The sequence below is a fragment of the Cylas formicarius genome, unplaced genomic scaffold (assembly GCF_029955315.1).
Source record: "Cylas formicarius isolate icCylForm1 unplaced genomic scaffold, icCylForm1.1 PGA_scaffold_2__14_contigs__length_35257938, whole genome shotgun sequence".
Classification (NCBI taxonomy): Eukaryota; Metazoa; Arthropoda; class Insecta; order Coleoptera; family Brentidae; genus Cylas; species Cylas formicarius.
The window spans coordinates 30,840,882-30,865,073 of NW_026844319.1; the positions used below are offsets into that span (position 1 = coordinate 30,840,882).

The 24,192-nt window shown below is 33.7% G+C and overlaps 1 protein-coding gene across 7 annotated transcripts in view; it reads right to left on the minus strand.

Annotated features, from left to right (window-relative positions):
* LOC132697904 (FH1/FH2 domain-containing protein 3) overlaps positions 1-24,192 on the minus strand; it is a 120,950-nt gene that overhangs the window by 28,228 nt on the left and 68,530 nt on the right. For 6 of the 7 annotated variants that reach the window (XM_060663656.1, XM_060663651.1, XM_060663650.1 and 3 more), the window contains one exon: positions 2,671-2,729. In XM_060663656.1, the coding sequence (XP_060519639.1) occupies positions 2,671-2,729 (59 nt within the window). Of the gene's footprint in view, positions 1-2,670; positions 2,730-9,261; positions 9,702-24,192 lie in introns of all 7 variants that reach the window. The other variant, XM_060663649.1, reaches the window with a different exon arrangement.

A 24,192-nucleotide genomic window follows, 5' to 3' on the forward strand; every position in this document is an offset into this window, starting at 1 on the left:
AGATTGTTCTTTTCCGGAATAAATGATTAGCCGTAAATCAAAATTCGTAAAAAATATGGCTAATCGGCTCAAACAGTGTTATAGGCCGCATCAAGAGCTACAATTTTTGTCTCTGCGTCCCGAGATATTTGAAAAAGTAGCTATATCTCGCATTCAATCTATACACGATGACGTCATTTAATATTAAGGCGTTGGTTTCAGAAAAAAATTTTCTCGAAAACGATTACTTTATTGGAAAAATTCTTGAACCAGAGATCCAGGGCTCTAACCCAAGTTTATCAATTATGTACAGGGTGTGTCGGTAATGGGCAAAAAAATCCAAAAGATCCAGAAAATTGCCTTTTTCGTGGGTAAATTATTGGTCGCAAATGAAAAACTATAAAACATGGCACAATTTAGTTTAAAGAGTATCCTAAACCGTATTCAGAGAGTTTCAGGTTTGTCTATTATCAAGGGTGCGCGAAATATTTGGAAAAATATCACTGGATAGCGTTATTACTTGTACAACTTTGTATATTTACCAAACTTTGTCGTGACCTTGAAATTATACATTGTACAGGGTGTATGCGCAATACAATTACATCGATTTTACGAAAGTTCCATAGTGGCCCGCAGGGGCACGATAGAAAAACAACAAAAACAAAACAAAACACAAAATACAAAGCTACTTCGCGTTACGCGCCCAGTGACGATTTTTCGAAACAAATCTTGTTCATTACGGAATCGATTGTCCGTTTCTTCTGGAACAATTACCTATTCAAAACCCTATTTGCAACATGTGCGTTAACTTCAAAAATTATCATCGCACTGTGATTTGTATTATGATGGTCTCCAGGAGACTTCGATTGGTCGTACTGAAAAGCCTTATCCCTTTGTTTCTTCTTCGTTCTTTTTTATAGTTATAAAATTACTATTATAACTTATGAAACTGATGAGATACTGTAGGAGTGATGGACGGGACTTGAAGACGAAGAAGTCGGAGAAGAAAAAGAAGACGTGGAGGCTGAAGAAGAAGAATATGAAGATGATGATGATAAAGAAGAAGAAGAAGAAGAAGAATGTTTTTGCACCGGTTTTCGGGTATCTCAAATTCAATAGACAAATAAATTTCATCAAATTGTGTCGCGAAATAAGCGCAACCGCCAAACGAGTCTAGCTAAATTAGAAATCTCGATCTCATGTTAATTACAATTAATGGAATATTAATCGGGCCCGTTATTTCCTTGTCCCAAATCACGTTTCTCGCGAATATCGAGAAAATACCCCGGCATGCGGGTACGACGTTGATTTTTTCTACGACGCCGACTCCTTTCACCGAGAGCTATATAGCGCGCTATCGGGACAGACGTCCATGCAAATGACATTTAAGGCGCGCGCCTAACAACAATAATTATTGTAATATTTTGTAATTTATCTACCATAAACGTGCAAAGAAAACCGCCAGCGATAGCGGCGACTCGTTCGATAAAGTCGCTTGGTTTGAATCGACTGGTTCAACTATATGAGACGCAAGAAACTATTTAGTAACACCGGTCAATACGATTTTTGAGTTCTTTGAGTCCTACATGTTAAATTTCAGTTTATTTTATACTAAAAACAATTTTTTTTTTTAATAAAATTTTGAAATGTTTTATTTTTTCTGCAAAAATCGCTATGATTTACATTTTTTTTGGTTTACTTTATTTTTTTTTTAAATACGAGTGTCTTTTTTATTCAAAATTTGTAATAAAGAATATCACATAAATGTAAAATATCAAGAAATAAGTGATTTACATTTTTTTTGGTTTACTTTATTTTTTTTTTTAAATACGAGTGTCTTTTTTATTCAAAATTTGTAATAAAGAATATCACATAAATGTAAAATATCAAGAAATAAGTGTCTAAAAATGAATGTTTTTCGTATTTCATTTATGTTCGTATGGGCTGCCTCCCATCATATTCTCATTGTAAAAAAAAAAACCTTCTCCTAGTTCTTTGGAGTAGGTTGAACTGAGGTTTCATGGTCATTTTTCGGTATATACAGCAACATGTAGTTTGTAAATATTACATTTGATAAAGACACGGTGTTGTCGAAACAATTGTCATGTGAAAATATATAATTTCGTGAAAATCTGGACTTTTAGTTCTTATTTATTTTGTAAAATTTTCTAAAATGCTTTAAAAAAAAGTTTGAGGTATATTTAAGGCAATTTGGTCTAAATAGGCAAAAGAATATTAGTATAATCGTGGTAAATTTGTCTTTTATCGGCAAACTACAAAAACAAAGTTCATGAAAAAATTTTAGTACTTAATTACTCTACCATTTCCAGACACCCTGTATATCTCCCATATTTTTATTAACTCAATCATAGGTTCGAAAAAAGGTCTCTTAATTAATTTCTTAGGATGATACTATTATAATTTGCTTCCTCCAAGTGTGTTGGTTGTTATAAGTTTGCTTGTAATGCTCATTTTAAAATTTTTTTTAAGTTAACCTTATATACATAAGTTGTAGTCCATCCCTGTAGTGGGCTTTGTGAATAAATTATCTATCTATCTGGCACACGCCGTGATTTCTTTTAATCTTGGATGGATTAGTAAGGGTTTATTTCAAGAAATTGCAAAAAAAGCAAATAAATCCAACTCTAGATAAACTAAGGAAAGCTCAAAACTTTCAAGCTGATAACTTACCAATAATCGTGTGCACCCTCACCGATAGCTGAGTGCGCAGTACTATGGAATTCTTCTTGCTGAAACAAAAAACGGAATATTAGAAGCTGCGATCAAAATTTCCCGCTCGGAAACACCGACGCTCGGTCAGGCGACGAACCTCGCGCTTGTAAACTGCGGTTTTAGTTTTCGTTTTGTGCTTTTCGCACATTTTTTCCTCCCAGTAGGGCGACGCATGTTTTATTTTTTCTGCTAGATCAAAGAAATAGTTATCCATTTTTTGATTATTTCTACTTGTCAGTTTAAAATTTATTTATTAGCATGTTAAAACACAAAGCGCAATACATAAAACATAAGCGATAAGCTGACTAGATATAATTATTGATATCTTGGAAAAAGATAAATTTCTCCAAGCTGTAAAAGGTATGCTTTATTAAAAATTCTTTGACCAAGTTATTGCTTGGTTATTGGACAACAATTGGATGCAGTAATAATCGCACTAAGAGGGAAGAAATCAGATCTGAGGTTGTCCCTATTCCGTGTTTCGTAGGGGTGAACTTTTTTCACATGTAAAAAATCTTGATTCTCGTAAACTAAAACTAGACACTTAAGTGTAAAAGCGCGTGGCATTGTAAGGATTTTCAGCATCCTCTGTGTATTTGAAGTTTGTGATTATCCAAATTGCCCTACAATTACCCAGTTTATCAGACCAAGAGCCAATTAGATCATGATATGCTGTCAATAATTGTTGGAATCTACAGTACCTTTTAGGCTACTTATTAAGAAACTACTTTTTTGAGATTTTTTAGCCCCTTGGTCTATGTGGCGACACCAATTTAGTTTAGGGCCAAGAATATTGACCAATATTTACGTCGTTCATTGAGAGAAGATTAAAGAGACACTTTTCCCTTAGTTAAGGGTTAATATATTTTTTGTAAACCAGTCCTTAGCTCTTGTCAATTCGGAGTTGGTTTAGTTTAGTTTTTTAGTTTAATATTACTTTTTTGCATAATAGTAGGAGAAGGAAATAATTCTCCTTAACATTTATAATAATCGATTAATAGTTAGTGTTAGTTTACGTTTATTATTGTGAAAGGTTCTTCTTTTGGTGCTTCATTTTAGGTGAGACAAACAATAAGTGGTTGATGACGGCGGCGGCATCTTCTTCTAATATTCTTCTAACAATTCATCTTTATTATCGAAACATGTCGATTTAAGGCCTCACAAATATTTCAAAATTGTTTGAAAATAAAATTGTTTCCGCTTTTCTTCTTCCGTATTTTAAGCTATTACGCAATAGTATTTCTAGCACGGGTGACTTTCACCGGAAAGTCGATCCCGTACAAGAAAAACCGCGTGTATATCAAAGGCACTTGTTCGCCGAGCAGTAGTGGGTGTCCACACAACCTCAAGAATAGAGAGTGCGGTATTTATTACCGGTAGCGCAAATGGTAAAAATCAGCGGACTCGTACATTCTCCAGCTGCATAATAAGATAATGCCTTTGGGTCACGTCCAACTAATAATTGTGGTGTAACAATTAAGCCGGTGCTTTTATCCCGAATAAAGGCCATTCAATACGGATAGTTTCAACCGTTTTTTCTTGTATGACCTCTATTTTGGCCGATGTTGAGAAACTGATATTCTCTTTCTAACACTCCATAAGCCTATAAAAATCTTTCTTTTTGCTTTTCTTAACTGTTATTTGAAAATCTCTATGAAACACGATAAGTGGGCGCTATCGACTTCTCCAAAAAGCTTTTTTTTAATTTTTGAAAATTTTGTTTGGGCTTTTTTACCTTCAGAAAAAAACTATTCACCTGATCGACAAAATTATTTACTCGGGAGACGTGGAAGATTCCGTACTATACCATTTATTTAAATCATTTTTTCGACTATATACAGGGTTTTTTAATTATGAACAAAAATCTAAAAGACCCTGAAAATTGTGCTTTTCCCGGGTAAAATATTAGCCGTAATATAAGATTCGTAAAAAATATGGCCAATTGGTTTAGATAGCAGCAAGAGCTACAATTTTCGTATTTACGGACGCCTGTCTTTCATAAAAAAGGTATTTTTTTCGGAAAAATTTAGTCTATTGGTAAAATTCATATCTAGCAAACGTGGGAAATCCCGGCGATATAACCTCCGCTTCAAACATTCTTTGAGTTGTGTAAAGGGTGTATCTAAAAGATCCTGAAAATTTCAGTTTTCGTGGGTAAATTATTTTCCGTAAGTAAAAAAAACTGTTAGAGATGGTACAATTTGAACGATATCGCCGACAATCGCTATTACTGATACAAATTTTAATATTTACCATAGTTTGCCGTAACTTTGCAGTTAGACGAGACATGAAAAACACTCTATACAGGGTGCACGCATAACAGAATTACATCGGTTTTGGGAAAGCAATCTGGGTTACTAATAATTTCAGGACAAATTTATTTACTGTTTCTTAAGAGTAGAATTACAAAGTCAGTTCAATTAACAAACTAGACAGAGGCGAAACAAAAACAAAAAAATGGGGGAAAGTACTCTTTTCCAATGGAACACCTTGTTGGAAAAAACAAACTAGACAGATGGTAGAACAATACTAAAGGCAAATCGTTGATGGGGCACGGAGGCCCACCTCAAAAGTTAACCAAAAATTTTGTTGTCGTTATTTCTTCTAATAATAATATATTTCGGTTATTTGTACATTTTTAGCTCTTTAAAACAAAGTGTGAGTTAAAAAATCGTCACTATCGCTACTGTAGTGACTTAGTTCCGAATTACGTTTATGGTCCTATCAGTAAATATTGGTGCAGTGTTATTTCTTCTTATATGCACTTTCAACTCAGACCAAATCATCTCAATCGGATTAAATATACAATGATATGTGTATATAAGATTTTGTGGTCTTTTCTAAAATGTTCAATTTTTAATAATTCCAGAAGCTGTTTTTTCGTGTAGCCTCTCTCTTTAAAATATAAATCATTTTCTTGCAGAAATTCTTTTAATTTCTTCTTTATTTGAAGAAGTATTTGGAATATTTCTAATTTTTGCTGAATGATACGAGGCATTATAAAAACACAATAACAGTATTTGGCGATAGTTTTGACAACAGTAATCCACACTTGAATCTTTGACGTTTCTGACAGACAAAAACAAGGCAACATCCAGCCAAACGTCTAAATACACTATTGGCCTCTTTTTTTTCCTCGAAATTTTTTAATTGCATTTAAATAATCCAACCTCCATTGCAAAATTCTTTGAGATTCCATTAGCACATTCTTCAAAAAAAGTAGTTTTTAGTAATGTTTAACTCCGTCAGTACTTTTTTATGCACTTCTTCTACATACACTATTCCTAATTAGATCTGCGTGTTGCTCTTTAAAAACCGGCGAAGTACCAGCATCTTCTCTCACTTTCTTCTGGACTATCCCATTTGCAACAATTTTTCCTACTGTTGACTTCGGAACTTTGGTCATGTCACTTAATTTTATTGCTGCTCCTACTTCCCCTTCTGATTTTTTTATAAAATTCTAAACATTCGAAACAACTTGTTTAGCATCCGAGGACAAATGGATCCGTTTTTATATTCGCTGAGATAAATCGTCTTCTAAATTGTCATTTGGTTCGACTACCAGCTCCACTTCGTCTTCAACTCTGAGTTCCATGCCTTCTTCTAACAGGGGAATATGTGCTTCATTCCATAGTCTTTCTATTCTTTTGCAAATCGAAGAACTATTTGACAGGCACACAAAGCAAAAATGGTAACGTTTTTATATTATCATAGAGCTACTAGCTAGCCTTAATCTCTATTGCGTAGGGTTTTTTTCTATTTCCGTGCGGCAATTAATCATTCAATCAATAATTCCCGAGCTAACTCCGATACCGAAGAACGGACTCACCCTGTAAGAGTCAAAAGCGAATAATATAAAAATTTCATTAAATACAAACAACTTTTGCTTTTACAATTTCCTTATAATTATTACAAGTTTTGAGACAAGTATATGGGTCACCTTGTATGGGACACCCTGTAGGTGGGGCGTCAAGTTTGATGTTGGCGACTGAGTTTGCTATAAAAAGAAACTATCGTAGAATTCTATATTAGAAATGCCAATAATGAAGCGGAAATTTCAAACGTCAAAGTCCGCGAACAATCGCAAAAGACCGACGACACGAGCATATTAATGCACATATCGCGAATACTTTCATCGTTTTTTAATGGTTTTCCCATAACGATTTCCTATTGCAATAATTCGGTCCTTATAGTAGGTATGCCGCGCGGACGCTTAATTGACGGTGAGAAAATCGTCGTCGACGCTGAACATGTACCGTTGCGGTTCGAATTAAAATTCACGCCATGCGGCGTTCAAACGATTCGAGATGCAACAATAGCACAGGACTAGGTAAAGTGTTCCTACGCACCGTGACTATAAAATGGTTTATTGCTTCGACGTTTTTTAAAGTACCTTAACCGCAGACCTTCACAGGACCATGGTAAAACCCATCCCAATAGTATTACGTAGGTCTTGCCTGAGACGGACCGTAGCGAATATATCTTACAGGTTAGTTTGAAAATAATCATTTTTGTCTTGTGTGCCTGTCGATTAACAACATTCTTCTTCTTGTATTTATGTGTCTTGTACATAGTTCTTCGATTTGTAAAAAAAAACAGTCTTTTTTAAGACCACAGATTATATTCGCGGTAGGTTAAAGTAACTAACCAAAACTAAGATAGAAGTAGGTCATAAAAATACAGATAAATATTGATTAGATTCTGACAATTAAACATTTTTTGAAGGTTCCTGTTTTTTAACACTTAAAAATGTGGAGACCATGGTATGAAGCAGATGTTCTCCTGTTAGAAGGAGATATGGAACTCAAAATTTGAAAACGAAGTGGAGATGGTAGTCGAACCTAATGACAATTTAGAAGACGAACTACTTCAGCAAATATAAAAACGGATCCAAATTGTTTTGAATGTTTACAATTTTATAAGAAATTCAAAAGGGGAAGTAGGAGCAGCAATAAAAACAAATGACATCACCAAAGTTCGTCAACTGTAGGAAAAATTATTGCAAATGGTGTAGTCAAGAAGAAAGTGAGAGAAGATGTTGATACTCCAAAAAACTTTAGTGATAGTACCATAAATGTAATTGGGCAAGAGATAGCTAAAATATCAGTACAAAGCTGGTCTAACTATGAAGAACGAGTAATATAAGAAGACGACACTAGCGATAGTGACGATTTTTTAAGTGACTGAAGCTTTATTATTATTATATTTAATATTTTGTATATTAATAATGATACTACGTAGAAACGTAACAAAATAGATCGTAACAAATTTTTTACGTCATTTTGTAATAATTTTTTATGTACACATTTCAAGGATTGCTGCTCGAAAAGATGGAACAAATACTTATATCCCGATTGTTAGTGTAGGTAGATGAATTCCTAGGACGGTCCTGGAATGGTTACCGGTAAGGGCCTGCTCCGGGGTGTTCTATATGTGGCAACAGTAGGCAAAGTTAATGACGGGGTCGGTTCTATATTTCTGGTCGAAGTATATCATACTAATAATTTTGTCGATTAATACTAGGCCAGACGGCGAACATGCACTCAGCCTTAAAAACGACCTTCGGATCGTCGCCTTTGCCTTTCGAGCTGTCACAAGCGTCAAATAATAAAATTAAGTTAATGAGTCGTGTGGGGCAACGCGACCCACCGACGTCGGTTAAATAATAATATGCCTAAGTAATACGAACGCCCGCGCGTTTCAATATAACGAGGTGACTAAGAGAACCTCGTTTTAAATACGCTGCCCAACTCTAGCCATTTGTAATACGGAGGGTGCTAATGAATGCCAAGGATAAAGGAGCAAAAGTCCTGAGAAAATATTATTTTATCATTGAGGTTTTGTTATTAAAAAGCAAGAAATGTGAAATTGTTAATTGGCATTATTCTTATAAAATCAAAGATTAAAAAGTTGAAATGTTTAAAAGAAACAAGAAAAATATTGGATATTTTGGTTCTTTTACTTTGCTTTTAATCCAGTCAAAATGGACAAAAATAAGTCAAAACTTACGCAAAATTCGCATAGAGCTGAAAAAAAATTTTTATTCTAGGTCAAACGTACACAGCTGAGGTGAAAATGACGTGGTTCCCCCAATCCCACGATCAACTGTAATGAAGAAAATTTTATCCTATCCTATTGATTCAAAGTATAGTAATATTGATAATTTTCAAAGTGGAATAGGTTGTTTTCTTCTAAATGTTGTTACAATAGATGAGTCGTCCATTTTGAAAGTGACTTAGTTTTTTTTTTACAAAATTGAAAACATACATAAGGCATTTAAGGGATACACAATAAAGCTCTGAGGAAGCCAACAGGATGATTGACAAAACGTTAGCTAGTTCGATTCAACAAAAACCGACGTAGGAAGAATCCAGAAGTTTTGTAAAAAAAAAAATTATTATAAAAAAAAAATCAAACAAATTTTAGAAAACCATTTTATAATTTTTCTGAAACAAAAGGTCCGAATTTAATTTCCGGTCAAAGTTTCATATAACCGTTTCAGAATTATTTAAAAAAAAGGTCGACGATTCTAACAAATAACAAGTATACCTGCAAAAATAACAGACCGCTCCCAGGGTGCAGTTTTCGGCCAGCGCGACCAGCAGATCAGAGTCCCGGTGAGCGATACTCTTGCACGGACCCCAAGGGTCGCGTTCGTGTCTAAACTCTTCGCCGCCGGACTCGTCGGCGTCGGTGTCACTGAGCGTCTCGTCGGTGGACTCCAACGAGTTCGCTCTTCTCTGACACTGAGTGTCATCGTCGTCGTCAGCGAACCGCAACCAAAACAACGACGAACGCTCCTCCAAGGAGTTCAGCCAGTGGTCGAGCATGACGGGATGCTCGTCGAACACGTCATTTGACAGTTCGTTGAACACTATGGCGTGAGTGCCCATATCCGAATACCCGGCACTCCTTTCAAGGGCAGTTTATGTTCATGCTCGGCGATCGTGTGTTTGTCGATGCGATTCACTCCAAACGCGTCTTTGAAACTTATTGGTAACAATAAGTAACAATAAGTGCGCAAATAAATGGTGATTAAAACAAGAATATAATAATAATAAGATACCAAGAAATCTACCAATGAAAAAATACTGAACAGCAAGTTTTCAAAATATCAAAAAGGCTTCTACAGATCGCTTAATAGAACCCCAGATCCAAAAGGAGAACATCCACAAAAGAAGATTTACAGACGATGAAAATGCATCAGGAGAGTGCACCTTGGTTTCCAACAGAAATACATAACAAAAAATATTATTTAGAGAGCAAGACCTAAAAAGGTAGTTAAAGATCGCCCCGACTGGGTATTCCAAAGTTTTGGTTCAAAAAAATTACGGCTTTCCAACCAATTTAAAAAGACTATGAAAAATCCAGGAAAACTACCTGAATTCCTTACACTTCGTGTTGCTTCCTTCAAAATCCTATCAAATCCAAAACTCGTCTCAATATAGCAATAAGAGAGAAGTTATACATATTTAGAAAGAACAACGTTCTTCCTGAAAAGCGGGTGCAAAACGAAATTTATCAGAATCGTTCATTCATCTTCATCCATCCAGGTGTAGAACAGCTGCATTGAAGGCGGTAAAATTTTTGATCCTTGTTTGTATACAAAAAATCAGATTTCTTAAATAAACAGGTTTTGTTGCTTTTGAAAATCTCATTTATCTCTTACTCTTAAATTTGAAATTGCAGAAAATTTTCAATTTTACTGAACAAAAAAAAAATAAAATGCAAGTTGAGACGGAAAAGGCCATGGCTAACTAATGGTGTAATTACATCTATAAGACCATCTGAAGCAAAATTTGTTAGGAGGAACTTATTGACAAACCTCTTTCTAGTGATGCAAGGGAAACTTGGAGAACTATTAAGCATAGCATAATCATAAGTTAGGACAATATTTCGTATACATCGCCCAAGGACAAGGAATTCAATAAGTACTTTAGTAGTGTGGGAGAAACATGAAAATAGGCCAAAAAATGTAAGTTTTAAACAGGAAAAAACTAATTTGAGTCTATTTTTGTCAAGCCATGTCAGTACTGATGATTGAATTTACTGCAGTGCAGAGGAGCCCCTAGAATATATAACGCTCTTCCAGCGTACTTGCTAAGACCGTGACTCTGACATTCTGGAAGTGATAAATTAACTGTGAATAAAATTAGGTGGGTGAAAAATTTAATACGAATGTCACTTAATTTAATTATTGAACTGAGGTGGCTTTTACTTGATGAAAATCCATTTATCAAAATAAATAAGAACTAAAAGTTCAGATTTTCACGAAATTATATATTATGACATGACAATTGTTTCGACAACACCGTGTCTTTATCAAACTCCTCATTTATTAAATTCTTAATTTAATTTAATAATATAAATTTGAGTTTTGAAGTCGAATATTGATGAACTTAGGTACATATGTCGTATTAGATTCAACAAATGCACGCATGTATTATCTAATTGCTGATATAAATGTTATTATTATTGTTATTAATGACTAAACTCAGACTCACATTAACTTTGGAAATTCACCTCGTGCCCTTAGCAAGCAGTAAGACTAAAAGCAACAAAAGATTCTCCTAGCCGAATCTAAAAAGTGAACAAACTACTTGAAGAAACCAAACGGGCCCGATTATCCTACGTATACTATGGCAACTTTATCCAAGTCGTCGTGACGTCATAATTCCAAATTTAAAACTCAGGGCGAATCTCTAATCATTACTAGGTTGCTCCTGAAGATACCGTTTATGTCCGTTCTTAGGAAACTCTGAAGGGTTTAGAATGCACGTTCCAGATTTGCCAGGGGCATTAGAAAATATCACAGAAATAATTACGCGATAAAGTTATCTGCATCATCATTATTAGGTATTAAGTCTTCCTGAAAAGTTTTAGATTTAGAATAGCTCGAGCCAGCTGATAATTTCTAAAAATTTTAGATATTCATCTTAATTCTCACATTTTGTTGTTTTTGCGAAAAGAAGCAAGCATTGAATACGTGTCTGCATGCACAATTGCTTGTATATAAAAGAAAGGTCAAATTAAAATAAAATTTTAATAATTTCTATAATTATCGTCCTCTAACCACTTTCTAGCACTCTGTTAGCAAAGCTAATGATTCCGTATACACAATAGAATTCGAATTTTGTCAAATAAGGTTCACCGGTCATTATCACTGAAAATTGGCATCTCTATTTACGGCGAAACGAACAAACAAGTAAACAACGATTTTCCGCGCCATATTGAATGCAGACCTGCCCGAGTACATGAAAGTAAAACAGACACTTTTCGACCTCGTTCTGCGTTGAAACATTATGCAAATAATAACGTTGCTAAAGGACATTTCAACAAGCGTTACGTATAACCTATATAATCAAAGTTTCAATTATAAGGATGGGTGTTTCTAGTTAGTTAATAATCATATTTCTTCATTTTCTTCAATTTTTTAAATAGTAAGCAGTAGTCCGGAGTACGTAGATCTAAAATATCTAAGAAAAAATGGCAAAATACTCTAGGTTGTCAAAAAACTTCCATATTTGTTATTTCTATCGAAGATAATTTCAATGGCATTCACGACGCACCGCAATGGATTGGAGAATTGAGGATTTTAGGCATGCCAAGCAGAATATTGCCAATGTTCAGGGTACGGTTAATTTACCGTTTTTCGTACTCTTCTGTGTTAGAATAATTAAATATTAAAAAATATTAATTTTTCGTGCTGGTGGGTGTATAGTTAAAGAACAAATTACAGAATTTATATATTCTTCGATCAGGCAAGGCAAGACCAGGTGACAACGTACAACACCTACCCACGAGAGACAAAGATTTTCAAATTTACTTTTAATTACTTTTAATATGTTGAATTTGGTTTATAAACCGAATATATATATTAACTATGGCCCACAAAGAAATCCTACAGAGTACGGGGAAATTAATAACAAACGTCCCTACTTTGGCTTGGCAAGTAGGGTTCAGTGGTCAACTAGGGTTACATCAACTAGTGCTTATATAATTGATCACCTATTTTCGAATTTTTCACGCAATATCTTTGTTATTGACAAGACAATATCAGGCCTCAGAAAATATAACAAAATTCACTTGGAACTTGGTAGCTGTAAGTAACAATGTTCAATTTAAATATAATAATAAAAGAAATGAAAATCCGAGGGTTATATCAAATTATTTTTTTCAGGGATGTTCCTTTGGAAATAACCAGAAAAATTCCCAATAATACCCCCAATAAAAAAGCAAATTTTCAGAAGGTCGAAATGTGATAGTAAAATAAATTAGAACTAAAAGTTCAGATTTTCACGAAATTATATTCACATGACAATTGTTTCGACAACACTGTTTCTTACTGTACTATACTATACTATATATACCGAATAATGACAATAAAACCTTAATTAATATTGTGAGAATTTATGTTTAATAATGGAGAGGTATTTCAATCTAATTGATCGTTAAGAAAAAAAAAAAAAAAGAAACGTACAGACCGCCTCCATATACAGACCGCCTCCATATACAGACCGCTTCCTTATACAGACCGCCTTCATATACAGACCGCCTCCATATACAGATCGCCTCTGTATACGGACCGCCTTCGTATACGGACCGTCTTTGTATATGGACCGTCTTCATAGAGAGAACACTTTCATAAACAGATTGTTTTTACAAAGAAATTATATTTTTATATAAACAATCAATTTATCTTTTCTTTTAAAATACTCACTCTACTGCGCTCCGGTCGTGATTAAACTGTTTGAAATAATATTTTTATATTTAATTAATTTATATTTAATGAAATTAAATAAAACTGAAAATGAGATGTAAATGGAAATATCCATAAATTAAATATATTTTAAGCATATGTTTTTCTAGGCACTCGCTCCGCTCGTGACTAAATTGTTGAATATAATATTTTTATGTTGAATATAATAATTTGTTTTGGTAAATAAAAATTAAAATTGAAATAAAAATTTTTTGGTACTAATGAAGTTTTAAATACATATTTTTGAGTTTATTATTATATATTATTAATTTATATTTAATTATATTAAAAAAAATAAATAAAATGAAATGTGGCAAAAATTAATTTGTATTAAAAATGTAAGTAAAAAGATTTCCCTTTTCGTAAGATATTTGGTATGTTTTTTTAGACACTCTGAATGTATCATTTTGTTAATCTCCATGGCTTCCAATAAATGTAATTTTCCTCCTTTTGTGGCTATATGTAAAATATCAAAATTGTCGTCAAATATGTGTTTTTCCGTGTTTAAGTGAGTAACATAATTAGAATCTGGACTATTGTTTTTAAACGCTCTTTTATGTTCGTTAATGCGTTTCTTGAAGGATAGGAGAACCCAGTGAAAAAGTTTCAAAACATTTGTCAAAATGCGGTTTAAAAATAGCTTTCAGAACTAACAACACATTAGGAAAACTTTTAGAAAACAATTAAACGAAATGTCCAAAATCTCAAAACTCAGGTGTCTACAGGTTGAAATGCGGATCTTGTCCTAAAATTTATATCGGACAAACAGGTAGATCCTTCTAGTTATGCTACACACTTAAATACAGAAAAACATATTTTTTACGACAATTTTGATATTTTACATAAAGCCAGAAAAAGTAGAAAATTAAATTTACTGGAAGCCATGGAGATTAACAAAATGAGACACTCAAATGTATTGCTTAACGATCAATTAGATTTAAATATCTCCATTATTAAACTTAAATACTCACAACATTAATTAAGGTTTTATTGTCAATTTTCGGTAGTAGCAGGTAGTTTGTAAATATTACATTTGATAAAGACACGGTGTTGTCGAAACAATTGTCTTGTGAATATCTGAACTTTTAGTTCCTATCTATTTTGTTAAATGGATTTTCATCAAGTAAAAGCGACCTCAGTTCAAATGTAATACTAAGTTTTTAACGCTTTTCCTTAAAGGGGAGCTGTACAGTTTACTTATTAAAAAGCTTAGAATAAATGTTCCTAATATTCATTATAACGCAATTTACCCATCTAGTAGGTTTGCCCTTTGGTGAAGGAAAATTTCCTTCAAGCCATATATAAAAAAAGTTGCAAGACAAATATTGAAAAGTTTTATGAGTACCTATATTTGCAACGCCTTTACGTTATTACTTTATCCTTGGAGGGTATTGTTAATTTTACAGAATCCGAATGTCCTGTTGGGGTTTTCTGTGATCTCAGCAGGCTATTCGATTGTGTGGATCACAGTATTTTTCCTCTTGTATATTGACGCTTCAGAGAGTTTGCGTGGGTAATTGAGTGAGGTGAACTCTTGGTTTAATGATAATAACTTATACCTTAATCCACTAAAAACATCTTTTTTACGATTCCATCATGGCCAAAGGACACCTTTCGCTTCCCATAAATATTGAATACTTGCGATATGCATTAATTACATAACCTAAAGGATATTTTAACAGAATAACAAATATTAAGTGTTTATATCGTCCATAGTGAGAGTTGCATTTGGTATGGTATAATTTTGTGGGGATGATCGAATTTTAAAAGCTATTTAAAAAAAAATTAACATTGTGTGTTGTAAATATTTGTTTATGCGTTTCAATTTAAATCAAGTATTGTGTTAAACAATAATCTTCACTCAGTGAAAACAAGATCTTAAGATGATTTTAGATATCCTTATTCAAAACTTAATAAATAGTTGAAAAATAAAAAGTAGAAGATTACTTAGTTGGTCTTTTTGCTTCCTTGTTTGTAGGTTACTATTTGTAGTCTTAGATTATGCGTCATTACTTTTTTTTGACAATTTCCTATACAAAAATCACCTTATATTAAACCCTGAAAAGACTGTACTTAGTAATTGAATTCACAAGCAAATACACTTTAGACGGGTTAAGTTAAGTGTAAGAATGGAACAATCAAGGAGGATAACCACCTATTAATAAATGGACAGGTAGCGATCGACGTTCCAGGGTAACTTCAGAATTAGCAAAAAGAAAAAGAAGAAGTTTATTTTTTGTCGCGCCCGGTTTGAATCGGGACAAATTTTATTGAACTCGCGTTGAAAATCGCTGTGATATAACAGATCGCCTGAGAAGCGCGTACAGCCTGCCTCTCGTTCGGTCAGTGGGTTACCTATGCCTCCTGGCTTGATGTTCCGACAGATACGCTTACGATCCTGAAGCGGCGTTGCCAGTTCGTGCCGTCCGAATGACCATAATAATCGAGATTTTCAGAGCAGTATGATACCAGCTGATAACCACTCGAGATCATTTTCTTCTGTGGGTTGCAATTTAAGATATTCTTTGGTTTTCCCTGGACATGCCCATACTTTCTGCCAATCTCTCTGGCTATGGCTCTCAATGTTCTTTGTGCTTTTTCTCCCAGATTGCTTTTTTTTGTTTTTGTCTCATAATATGTGTCCCGTATTGATATTTAGATCCTCTGCAATGCTTAATGGTTTGTCTCGTTGCTGGTCGTTGAGTGCCCTCCAATCGGCATGAACTCGGTCTGATCGATGTTGACTTCTAGACCTCATCTGCCGTACTCCTCATTCAGCTTGGGTATTCGATGTCATCCATGTCTATAATCGTAATCTAATGGTATTCCTGACTTAGGAATTTTGGTAACCTCAAAGAATGTTGTTACCCCTGGTTTGTTTTACTCGTCAGTGTAGCCTTGTTGCACAATAAGTGAACTTTTTAAAGTGATCAATTATGCTTCTGCCTTCATGTGCGCATATTCCCGGTCTAGTCCGTTTTTTAAAATTTTTTCTTGTATTCAATCAACGGAACTTGAAATTGCTATACCACGATAATTCTCATAATTGCTCATGTTTCCTTTATTGCATTCTTTATAGTTTTACACACTTCCTCACCTCTGCCAGTGTTAGTCTTACGAGGGCAGCGCCAAAATTTCCCGGCCTGAATATGAAAGAAACAAAGTAGAGTAGCAACTTTTTATTATTTTCTAATTTAATCCCCTTTAACTTCAATACATTTATTACATCTCTTTTTTAACAACTCAATGCCTTTAAACTAGTATTGGTTTGTCTGCAAAATGACCTAAAACAACCTCTTTTAACCCAACTTTGTCGTTAAACCGCCGTCCACGTAAGGCCTTTTGCAAATATCCAAACAAATAATAGTCGCTGGGGGCCATATCTGGACTATAGGGAGGATGATCTATTTGTTGGAACCCACACTCTAAAATGGCAACATCAGCAGTATGAACAGGTGCATTATCGTGCAAAAGACGCATGCCTCTGGTCAGTTTTCCTCGTTTTACAAGTATGAAGTCTCGCAATTTATGTAGTAACGTAGCGTAATATTTACCATTGACAGTGGTATTAGTTTCTTTAAAATCTATCAAAAGAATTCCTTCACAATTCCAAAAGATCGTGGCCATCACCTTTTTTGTTGACTGGCAGACTCTGAATTTTCTTAAAGGTGCTTCACCCTTACGATGCCACTCCATTGATTCTTTTTTGGATAGAGGGCCATAACGGAGAACCACAGTTTCATCTCCCGTCACAATAGTTTCTATCACAGGCTTCGGTTCCGACCCACAGAGTTCCAAAAAAGACCGCGCACACTCGACACGGTATTGTTTTTGAATAGCCGAAAGGTTTTTAGGAACCCATCTTGCACTAACCTTATGCATACCTAAATGACCATGCAGGATTCGACGAACACTTGTATCAGAAAGCTTAGTAATTTCTGAGATTTCCTTGACCTTTAAACGTCGATCAATACCACCAATACCACCTCTTCCACAATCGCAACAATATCTTCCGTTATTACCTCCACTGGTCGACCAGTTCTTGAATCATCTTCAAGGGACTCCTGCCCCATTCGAAAACGTTTTGCCCATTCTTTCACTACAGAATACGAAGGAGAACTTTGGCCGTACACACCATCCATCCTTTGTTAGACGCTAACCCTTTTTTTGTCAAAAACTTTATGACTGCTCTATACTGAATTTGTGACATTTTTTCAGACAAGTCTTGGTAAAATGCTGTCAATAAAAAAGTATTTGCCGCTAACTTCGTATTTTTATTTAAATTGTGGTCTGTCTACAATCAGGATTTTTTCCAAGTATTGGTTCTTTTCTTGTGAGAATATTTATTTTTTCTGCTCCGTTCTCATGTTTCTGAGGAGCCTCCAACTTTCCGCACTTTTTCTTCCTCATATGTTTGTGTTTAGCATTTCCGTTTGGTTATTGTTTTTTTAACTCATCATTCTTCTTGGTTGGTCGTTTATGTATTTCAATCTCTTTATCTCACCAATATAGACCATTTTTGATCACCCAGTGCCAGTTCTTTTTTCAGAAATCACAGGTGTTTCGACGTAACCCATTGCAATTATAAATTGAAATAGTTTACTGCCTCTCGGTTGCATTTGTGAAGATGATCAAGAAATAAATTTTACAAGTAAGAGTGTCTATATCGTGCTAGAAAAGCTAGCGTAGCAAGTAACTTAGAAGATGAGATTTTGTCGGGTCTTATTTGCAGTGGAAGAACTTGTAGAAAAAGAAATTTTAAAATCAAAATCTTTCAAGTGAAGTTCTTGAGTTACTGACAGCTTGTAACTTGGAAACTCCTTTAGATGTCGCACCAAGAGGCATCGAAAAATCTAAAAACGAACCGAATTTAAATCTTGCCATTCCGGCAGACATTTTAAACATTAGAGTTTTAGAAACTTTTGAAATGGAATGAATTTTAAGCCTATATTGTTTTAAGTGAAAACTAGCAGATAAGCAATTTAGTACTTGAAATTATTTAAAGTTAATTTAAATAAAACATAAAATTTAAAAAAAGTTTTTTATTATTATTTTTAAACGAATAAAAGGGTTTCTGAAACTCTTTCTTTTTTATACAAATTTAATACGTTGTAATTGTTAGACGCAATTGTAAAATGAATCAGTTTAAGAAATAAACTTTACAAACAAGATCGTTTACATCGTGCTAGAAAAGCTTGCAGAGTAAGTGACTTAGAAGATGAATTTGGTCGGCGTCTTATTTGCAGTGGAAGAACTTGTTGTAGAAAAAGAAATTTTTAAATAAAAATATTTTAATTTTTATATTTTTATATTATATTAATATTTAATAATTTTAAATATATTTTAAGGGCAGTACTCGAGTTGCTAAAAGCTTTTAACTTGGAAACTTCTTTAGATGCATGGAAGAATGTGGAAGACATTTTAAACAGTAGAGCTGTAGAAACTTTTGAAATGAAATGAATTTTTAAATCTATATTGTTTTAAGTAAAAATTTGCAGATAAGTAATTTAGTGGTTGCCTAATAGTTTATCTAAATTAATTAAAGTTAATTTTAATTAAACATAAAATAAAAAAAAATAAAAAAAATAAAATACTATAAAAAAATAAAAAAAAGTTTTTATTATGGGTTAACGAGTAAAAGGTTTTCTGGTACTTTTTCTTGACATAAAATACTATATACTCATTGAGTTTTATAATTCAATTATAATTGTTATATGCAATTGTAAATTGGAATATTATTACAATAAATATTAGAAATATAGGAACTTATGAAACGAAATGAATTTTTAAATCTACATCGTTTTAAGTAAAACTTAGCAAATAAGTAATTTAGTAGTTGCCTAGTAATTTAACTAAATTAATTACAGTTAATTTTAATTAAACATAAAATAAAAAAAATAAAATACTATAAAAAAATAAAAAAAAGTTTATATTATGGGTTAACGAGTAAAAGGTTTTCTGGTACTTTTTCTTGACATAAAATACTATATACTCATTGAATTTTATAATTCAATTATAATTGTTATATGCAATTGTAAATTGGAATATTATTACAATAAATATTAGAAATATAGGAACTTATGAAACGAAATGAATTTTTAAATCTACATCGTTTTAAGTAAAACTTAGCAAATAAGTAATTTAGTAGTTGCCTAGTAATTTAACTAAATTAATTAAAGTTAATTTTAATTAAACATAAGAAAAATACTATAAAAAAATAAAAAAAAGTTTTTATTATGGGTTAACGAGTAAAAGGTTTTCTGGTACTTTTTCTTGACATAAAATACTATATACTCATTGAATTTTATAATTAAATTATAATTGTTATATGCAATTGTAAATGGGAATAATATTACAATAAATATTAGAAATATAGGAACTTATGAAACGAAATGAATTTTTAAATCTACATCGTTTTAAGTAAAACTTAGCAAATAAGTAATTTAGTAGTTGCCTAGTAATTTAACTAAATTAATTAAAGTTAATTTTAGTACAACATAAAATTAAAAAAAAAGTTTTTAATACTGTGCGTTTCTATTATTAGGTCTAAACCAATAAAATGTTATCTAGTACCTTTTCTTGGAATAAAATACTTTTGGCGTAAAGTATGGTCGCGTTAAACTGGCGAAGTTATTGAGTGGTCCTCGTAGAAGATGTGGCAACAGCGAATATGCAATACCGACGCCCGTATCCGCGGGTCGTCACGATATGATTGGTCGAAGACGCGTTATTAGCTGTGGTCGCGGAAACAGGTCGCGACAGGTCACGTATCCTTCGTTCGAAGCCACGTTCAAACACTCGCTATTACGAAGGATTGAAATAAGTTCGAACCAAAGGACAAAGGACGACAATGCATTGCCTAATGGAAGAAATCACGCGTAAATTTTTAGGTGCTCAAATATTGACTCCCCTGTATATTTTATAGCAACTTTTTAATATATTTTGGGGAAGGTATGATTAAACCGCTAAATTGATAAAACATTTTAATAAGCCAACCTTCAGTTATTGGATTAAATATGATGGTACAATTAGAAAATTTGTATAGTTTAATACGTTTTGACAATTCCTCTTAAAGTTCTAACTATTTTCCAGGTGACAAATCTTTTTGCCGAAAATAATTCATTTATTTATTTATTTATTCATTTATAAACAAGATTGCTTTCGAAAAATCGTCGCTGGGCAGGACAAGAAGGCGCTTCGCGGTTCCGCTTTCGCAAAATCGATGTAATTTTATTAAGTGTCCTTCACATTCCGTCGAACTTCAAAGTTACGGAAAACTGAACTGACATCTAAAACACAGATTTTAAATTATTGCCATTTTTCAATAACAAGGGGAACTATTTTTCATTTTTTTTTTTGGATTTGCGGCATACCCTGAATATTTTTGAAAAATTGTCAAGAATAAAAGTTTATGCGTCTTCTGGTTCAAGAATTTTTTCAGTCTTGTAAACGGTGTTTCAAAAATGGTCTTTTTTGTAGACCCTTGCATAGGCGAATTTTATTTTTTTTTTTAATATTTCCCGACTCCCCAGCCCCCCATTTTCAATAGGTTCCGTCACAGGGCAAAGCTGCATATATATGCGCCAAATATGAAGTCCATTGCTTCAAATTTCGGACACTTATCGTGCTCCAAAGCAACGTTCAAAAAACAGTCGAAAATCACGAAAAAAAGATGGATGCCGGCCTTATATATCTCGTGAAGAGTTCAACGGTTCAAAACTTATTCAGGAAAAATCAAAATACGAGAACGGAGAACGGACAAACAGACAAAAAAATCTTTATAACAGACAGGCGCGTCTGTCCAATAAATTTATGAAACTCAATCCATAGATTATAATTTAATGGAAAGGAAATCGTTGGAAGACGTGGAAACTCGAAGATTAATGTTAGTTACAATTGTTTCGGCATGGTCAATGTAACGAAATGTGATTTTAATTTACAAAAAACACTTCATCTGCGAAATATGTTTTTGTTAGGCGACGGACGTCACCGAAAATTTCTCTCCCATTGTGCGGTTCAGCTTGATCGGCGAAAGGCCCCAATTATTTTTAATTCGAACGATAACAAAAATGGCGCGCCTAACGAGCGACGGATGTGAACGAAAAATAGGCACCTCCAAATCCGCTTCCATGATGATTTCACCCGAGGAATGCGAATAAAACCCAATTATTTCGCGACCTGCCGTGTCAACTTTAAATACGTTCCTCATATTTGTTACTATATTTATATAAATTTTGTAATATAAAACTTTGGGTAATTTATTTTATATGAGCGGGTATAACCTAAGTCAGTGATTTATTTACTTAAAATCTGGCAGCTCAGGATTATTCAATCCTTGAAATGCCAGATCTACGTAGTTAAACATTATCTACACAATTTGAAGTGTGCCGTTGGATATCTATGAAAATACCATCTTTTTAAACAGAAACTATCACGAACCCAGAATTAATGAAATGGAAATTGAGTCAAAAAGAGAAGAATCTATCGATTAATTCAGTTACAATAGTTAGACGAAAGTAGATAGAAACTTGCGTGCATAGAAATCGTCATTTTTTTAGAAACTACCCATCAGATTAAAAAAAATATATGCTGTTTGAAAGACAATTTAATACGCTTTAATACGAGTTTAAATTGATCAAAATTTATTTCTGTTTTTTAGGTCTAGTACAGTAAAATACCCGCACGAGTCAAATTCACATTTTTTTATTACTAAAAACAAATTGGATTATTGACAATTAGCAACTCAACATTTATTCATTTATTTTCTAATAATGGATATAACCACCTCTTGCCCTAATAACATCTCTTATTCGGTTAGGCCTAAGTCTAATCAAGCCACTGGAATGTTAAGCCACTCTTCCTCTACGGGGGTCGAAATAGGGGTACGAAGTCTAGCTAGAATTCTCCGTCATCTAGCACTGTCATGCATAAAAGGAATTCTTCTCCAATGTAGTCAACATATGGTCCTACGGCTGCGCTTACGGATGAAAACAGGGTCGGTTCGTGCTTCCATAGGAATTGCACCCTACATCAAGCAGGAACCACCTCTATATACATAAATCGCTCCCCTGGTCTTCGGTACACTTTTTTTCCTCAATCACTACCGTATATTTTGGTCTCATCTGAGAACAAAATAGACCTCTATTGCTCCAATGTTCAATTCAGATGATCCCGTGCAAAGCATAGGCGTGCTTGTCGATGAGCTGGAGTATATTTTGGATCAATTGAAGTTGTTTTTGGGGTCAGGTTATTTTCCTTCAGTCTTCTTCTCACTGTCCACTGACTAATAGCCACTCTTCTAACTTTATGGAGCTGTTGTTGCACTTCAACCACATTAACGTGACGATGTCTTATCATTGTTGACACAGTAACGCGGTCATTACCTGCTCCAGGGTGCCTATCAAAGGATCCAGTCTTCTCATACCGTTGTCCGATTAAACGCTATCCAAATAGTTAAAAAAGCTATATATAGCTACAGCATCAACACGTTTCATTTGTTTTACCGTAGCTACGCATATAAAAGATCAGTACTCTTGACAAATTTAAACTCATACTAAAGCATATTAAATTGACTTCAAAATAGCATGTTTATTTTTTGGTTCAGGTAACACGAAGAACACACCTTAATAAGACTATATATTTACTAACAACTTTGTTCCCAACTAAGAAGTGCCTATAATTTTGTTTTTAAAGGACCCGCGACCGTGAGAGCCGTGTCCCGAGCAAACAAACAAATATACGGAGGATGTAGCGTTGCACAACTCGGCCTGAGTGGATATTACGCGATTATAACCGACAACTTCAATTTTTCAATCGACCTTCTTTTACTATAGATGGACTCCGGGGGACCATATGTTTGTAAATCTGCGCTCTGCCCATTTTAACCTCGTAGAACGCTTAGTCACGAGATAAAGCTCGATTGCCCGTGAGAATTATAGGGTGGACCAGAGTTAGCGTGAAACATTTTAGTGTTTGACGGAAAACCACAGGGGCACTACTCTTTCAAGCTGCTCGAACTTTGAGTTACGTTCAGAAGAACCCTTTTTCACCGTCTATCAACCTACACAGGGCACTCTTTAACGAATATTTTCGAAAGTTCGCACGTTTTTTTTTACAAATTTCCACTCTAAGCATAACATTCGGTATTAAGTATTTACAGACCTACGTGCATGTACAGTGCGTTCAATTTATCTTGAAAACATTTTAATTGGCTGTAACTTTTTTGTTTTTAGAGATATCAAGGTAAACAAAAAGAAACAAAATATAGGGATAGTAGAGAAGCTTTTTTTTCAAGTATATCCATTTTTTTAATGAAACACCGTGTATATTATATACGTGTTAACACACTTTATATTTTAGTACACTCTTGACAAATCAGAAAAAAGCAAATTTTTATATAATTGCAAAGAGGGCCGTGACTGACTGCAACAACAATAATTATTTGCAAATTAAAGTAGAACAAAAGCTCTAAAAATGACAAGACACACTAAAGTAAAGAATTCTTTAACTATTCTAAATACTGCTTGTATGTGACCGCCATTCTCCTGAACACATTTCTCACACACTCTAATTGTATGATGTTTTGCATTTAGCAACTTTTCCGGATTGTTTCTAAACTGAAAAGAAAGAAAGAATCCATTAAAGTTAAGTCGGGGCTGTTGGCTGGCCAATCCATAGTTCCGCCGTTTCCTATCCAACCCTGGGATATTACATGTTACGAA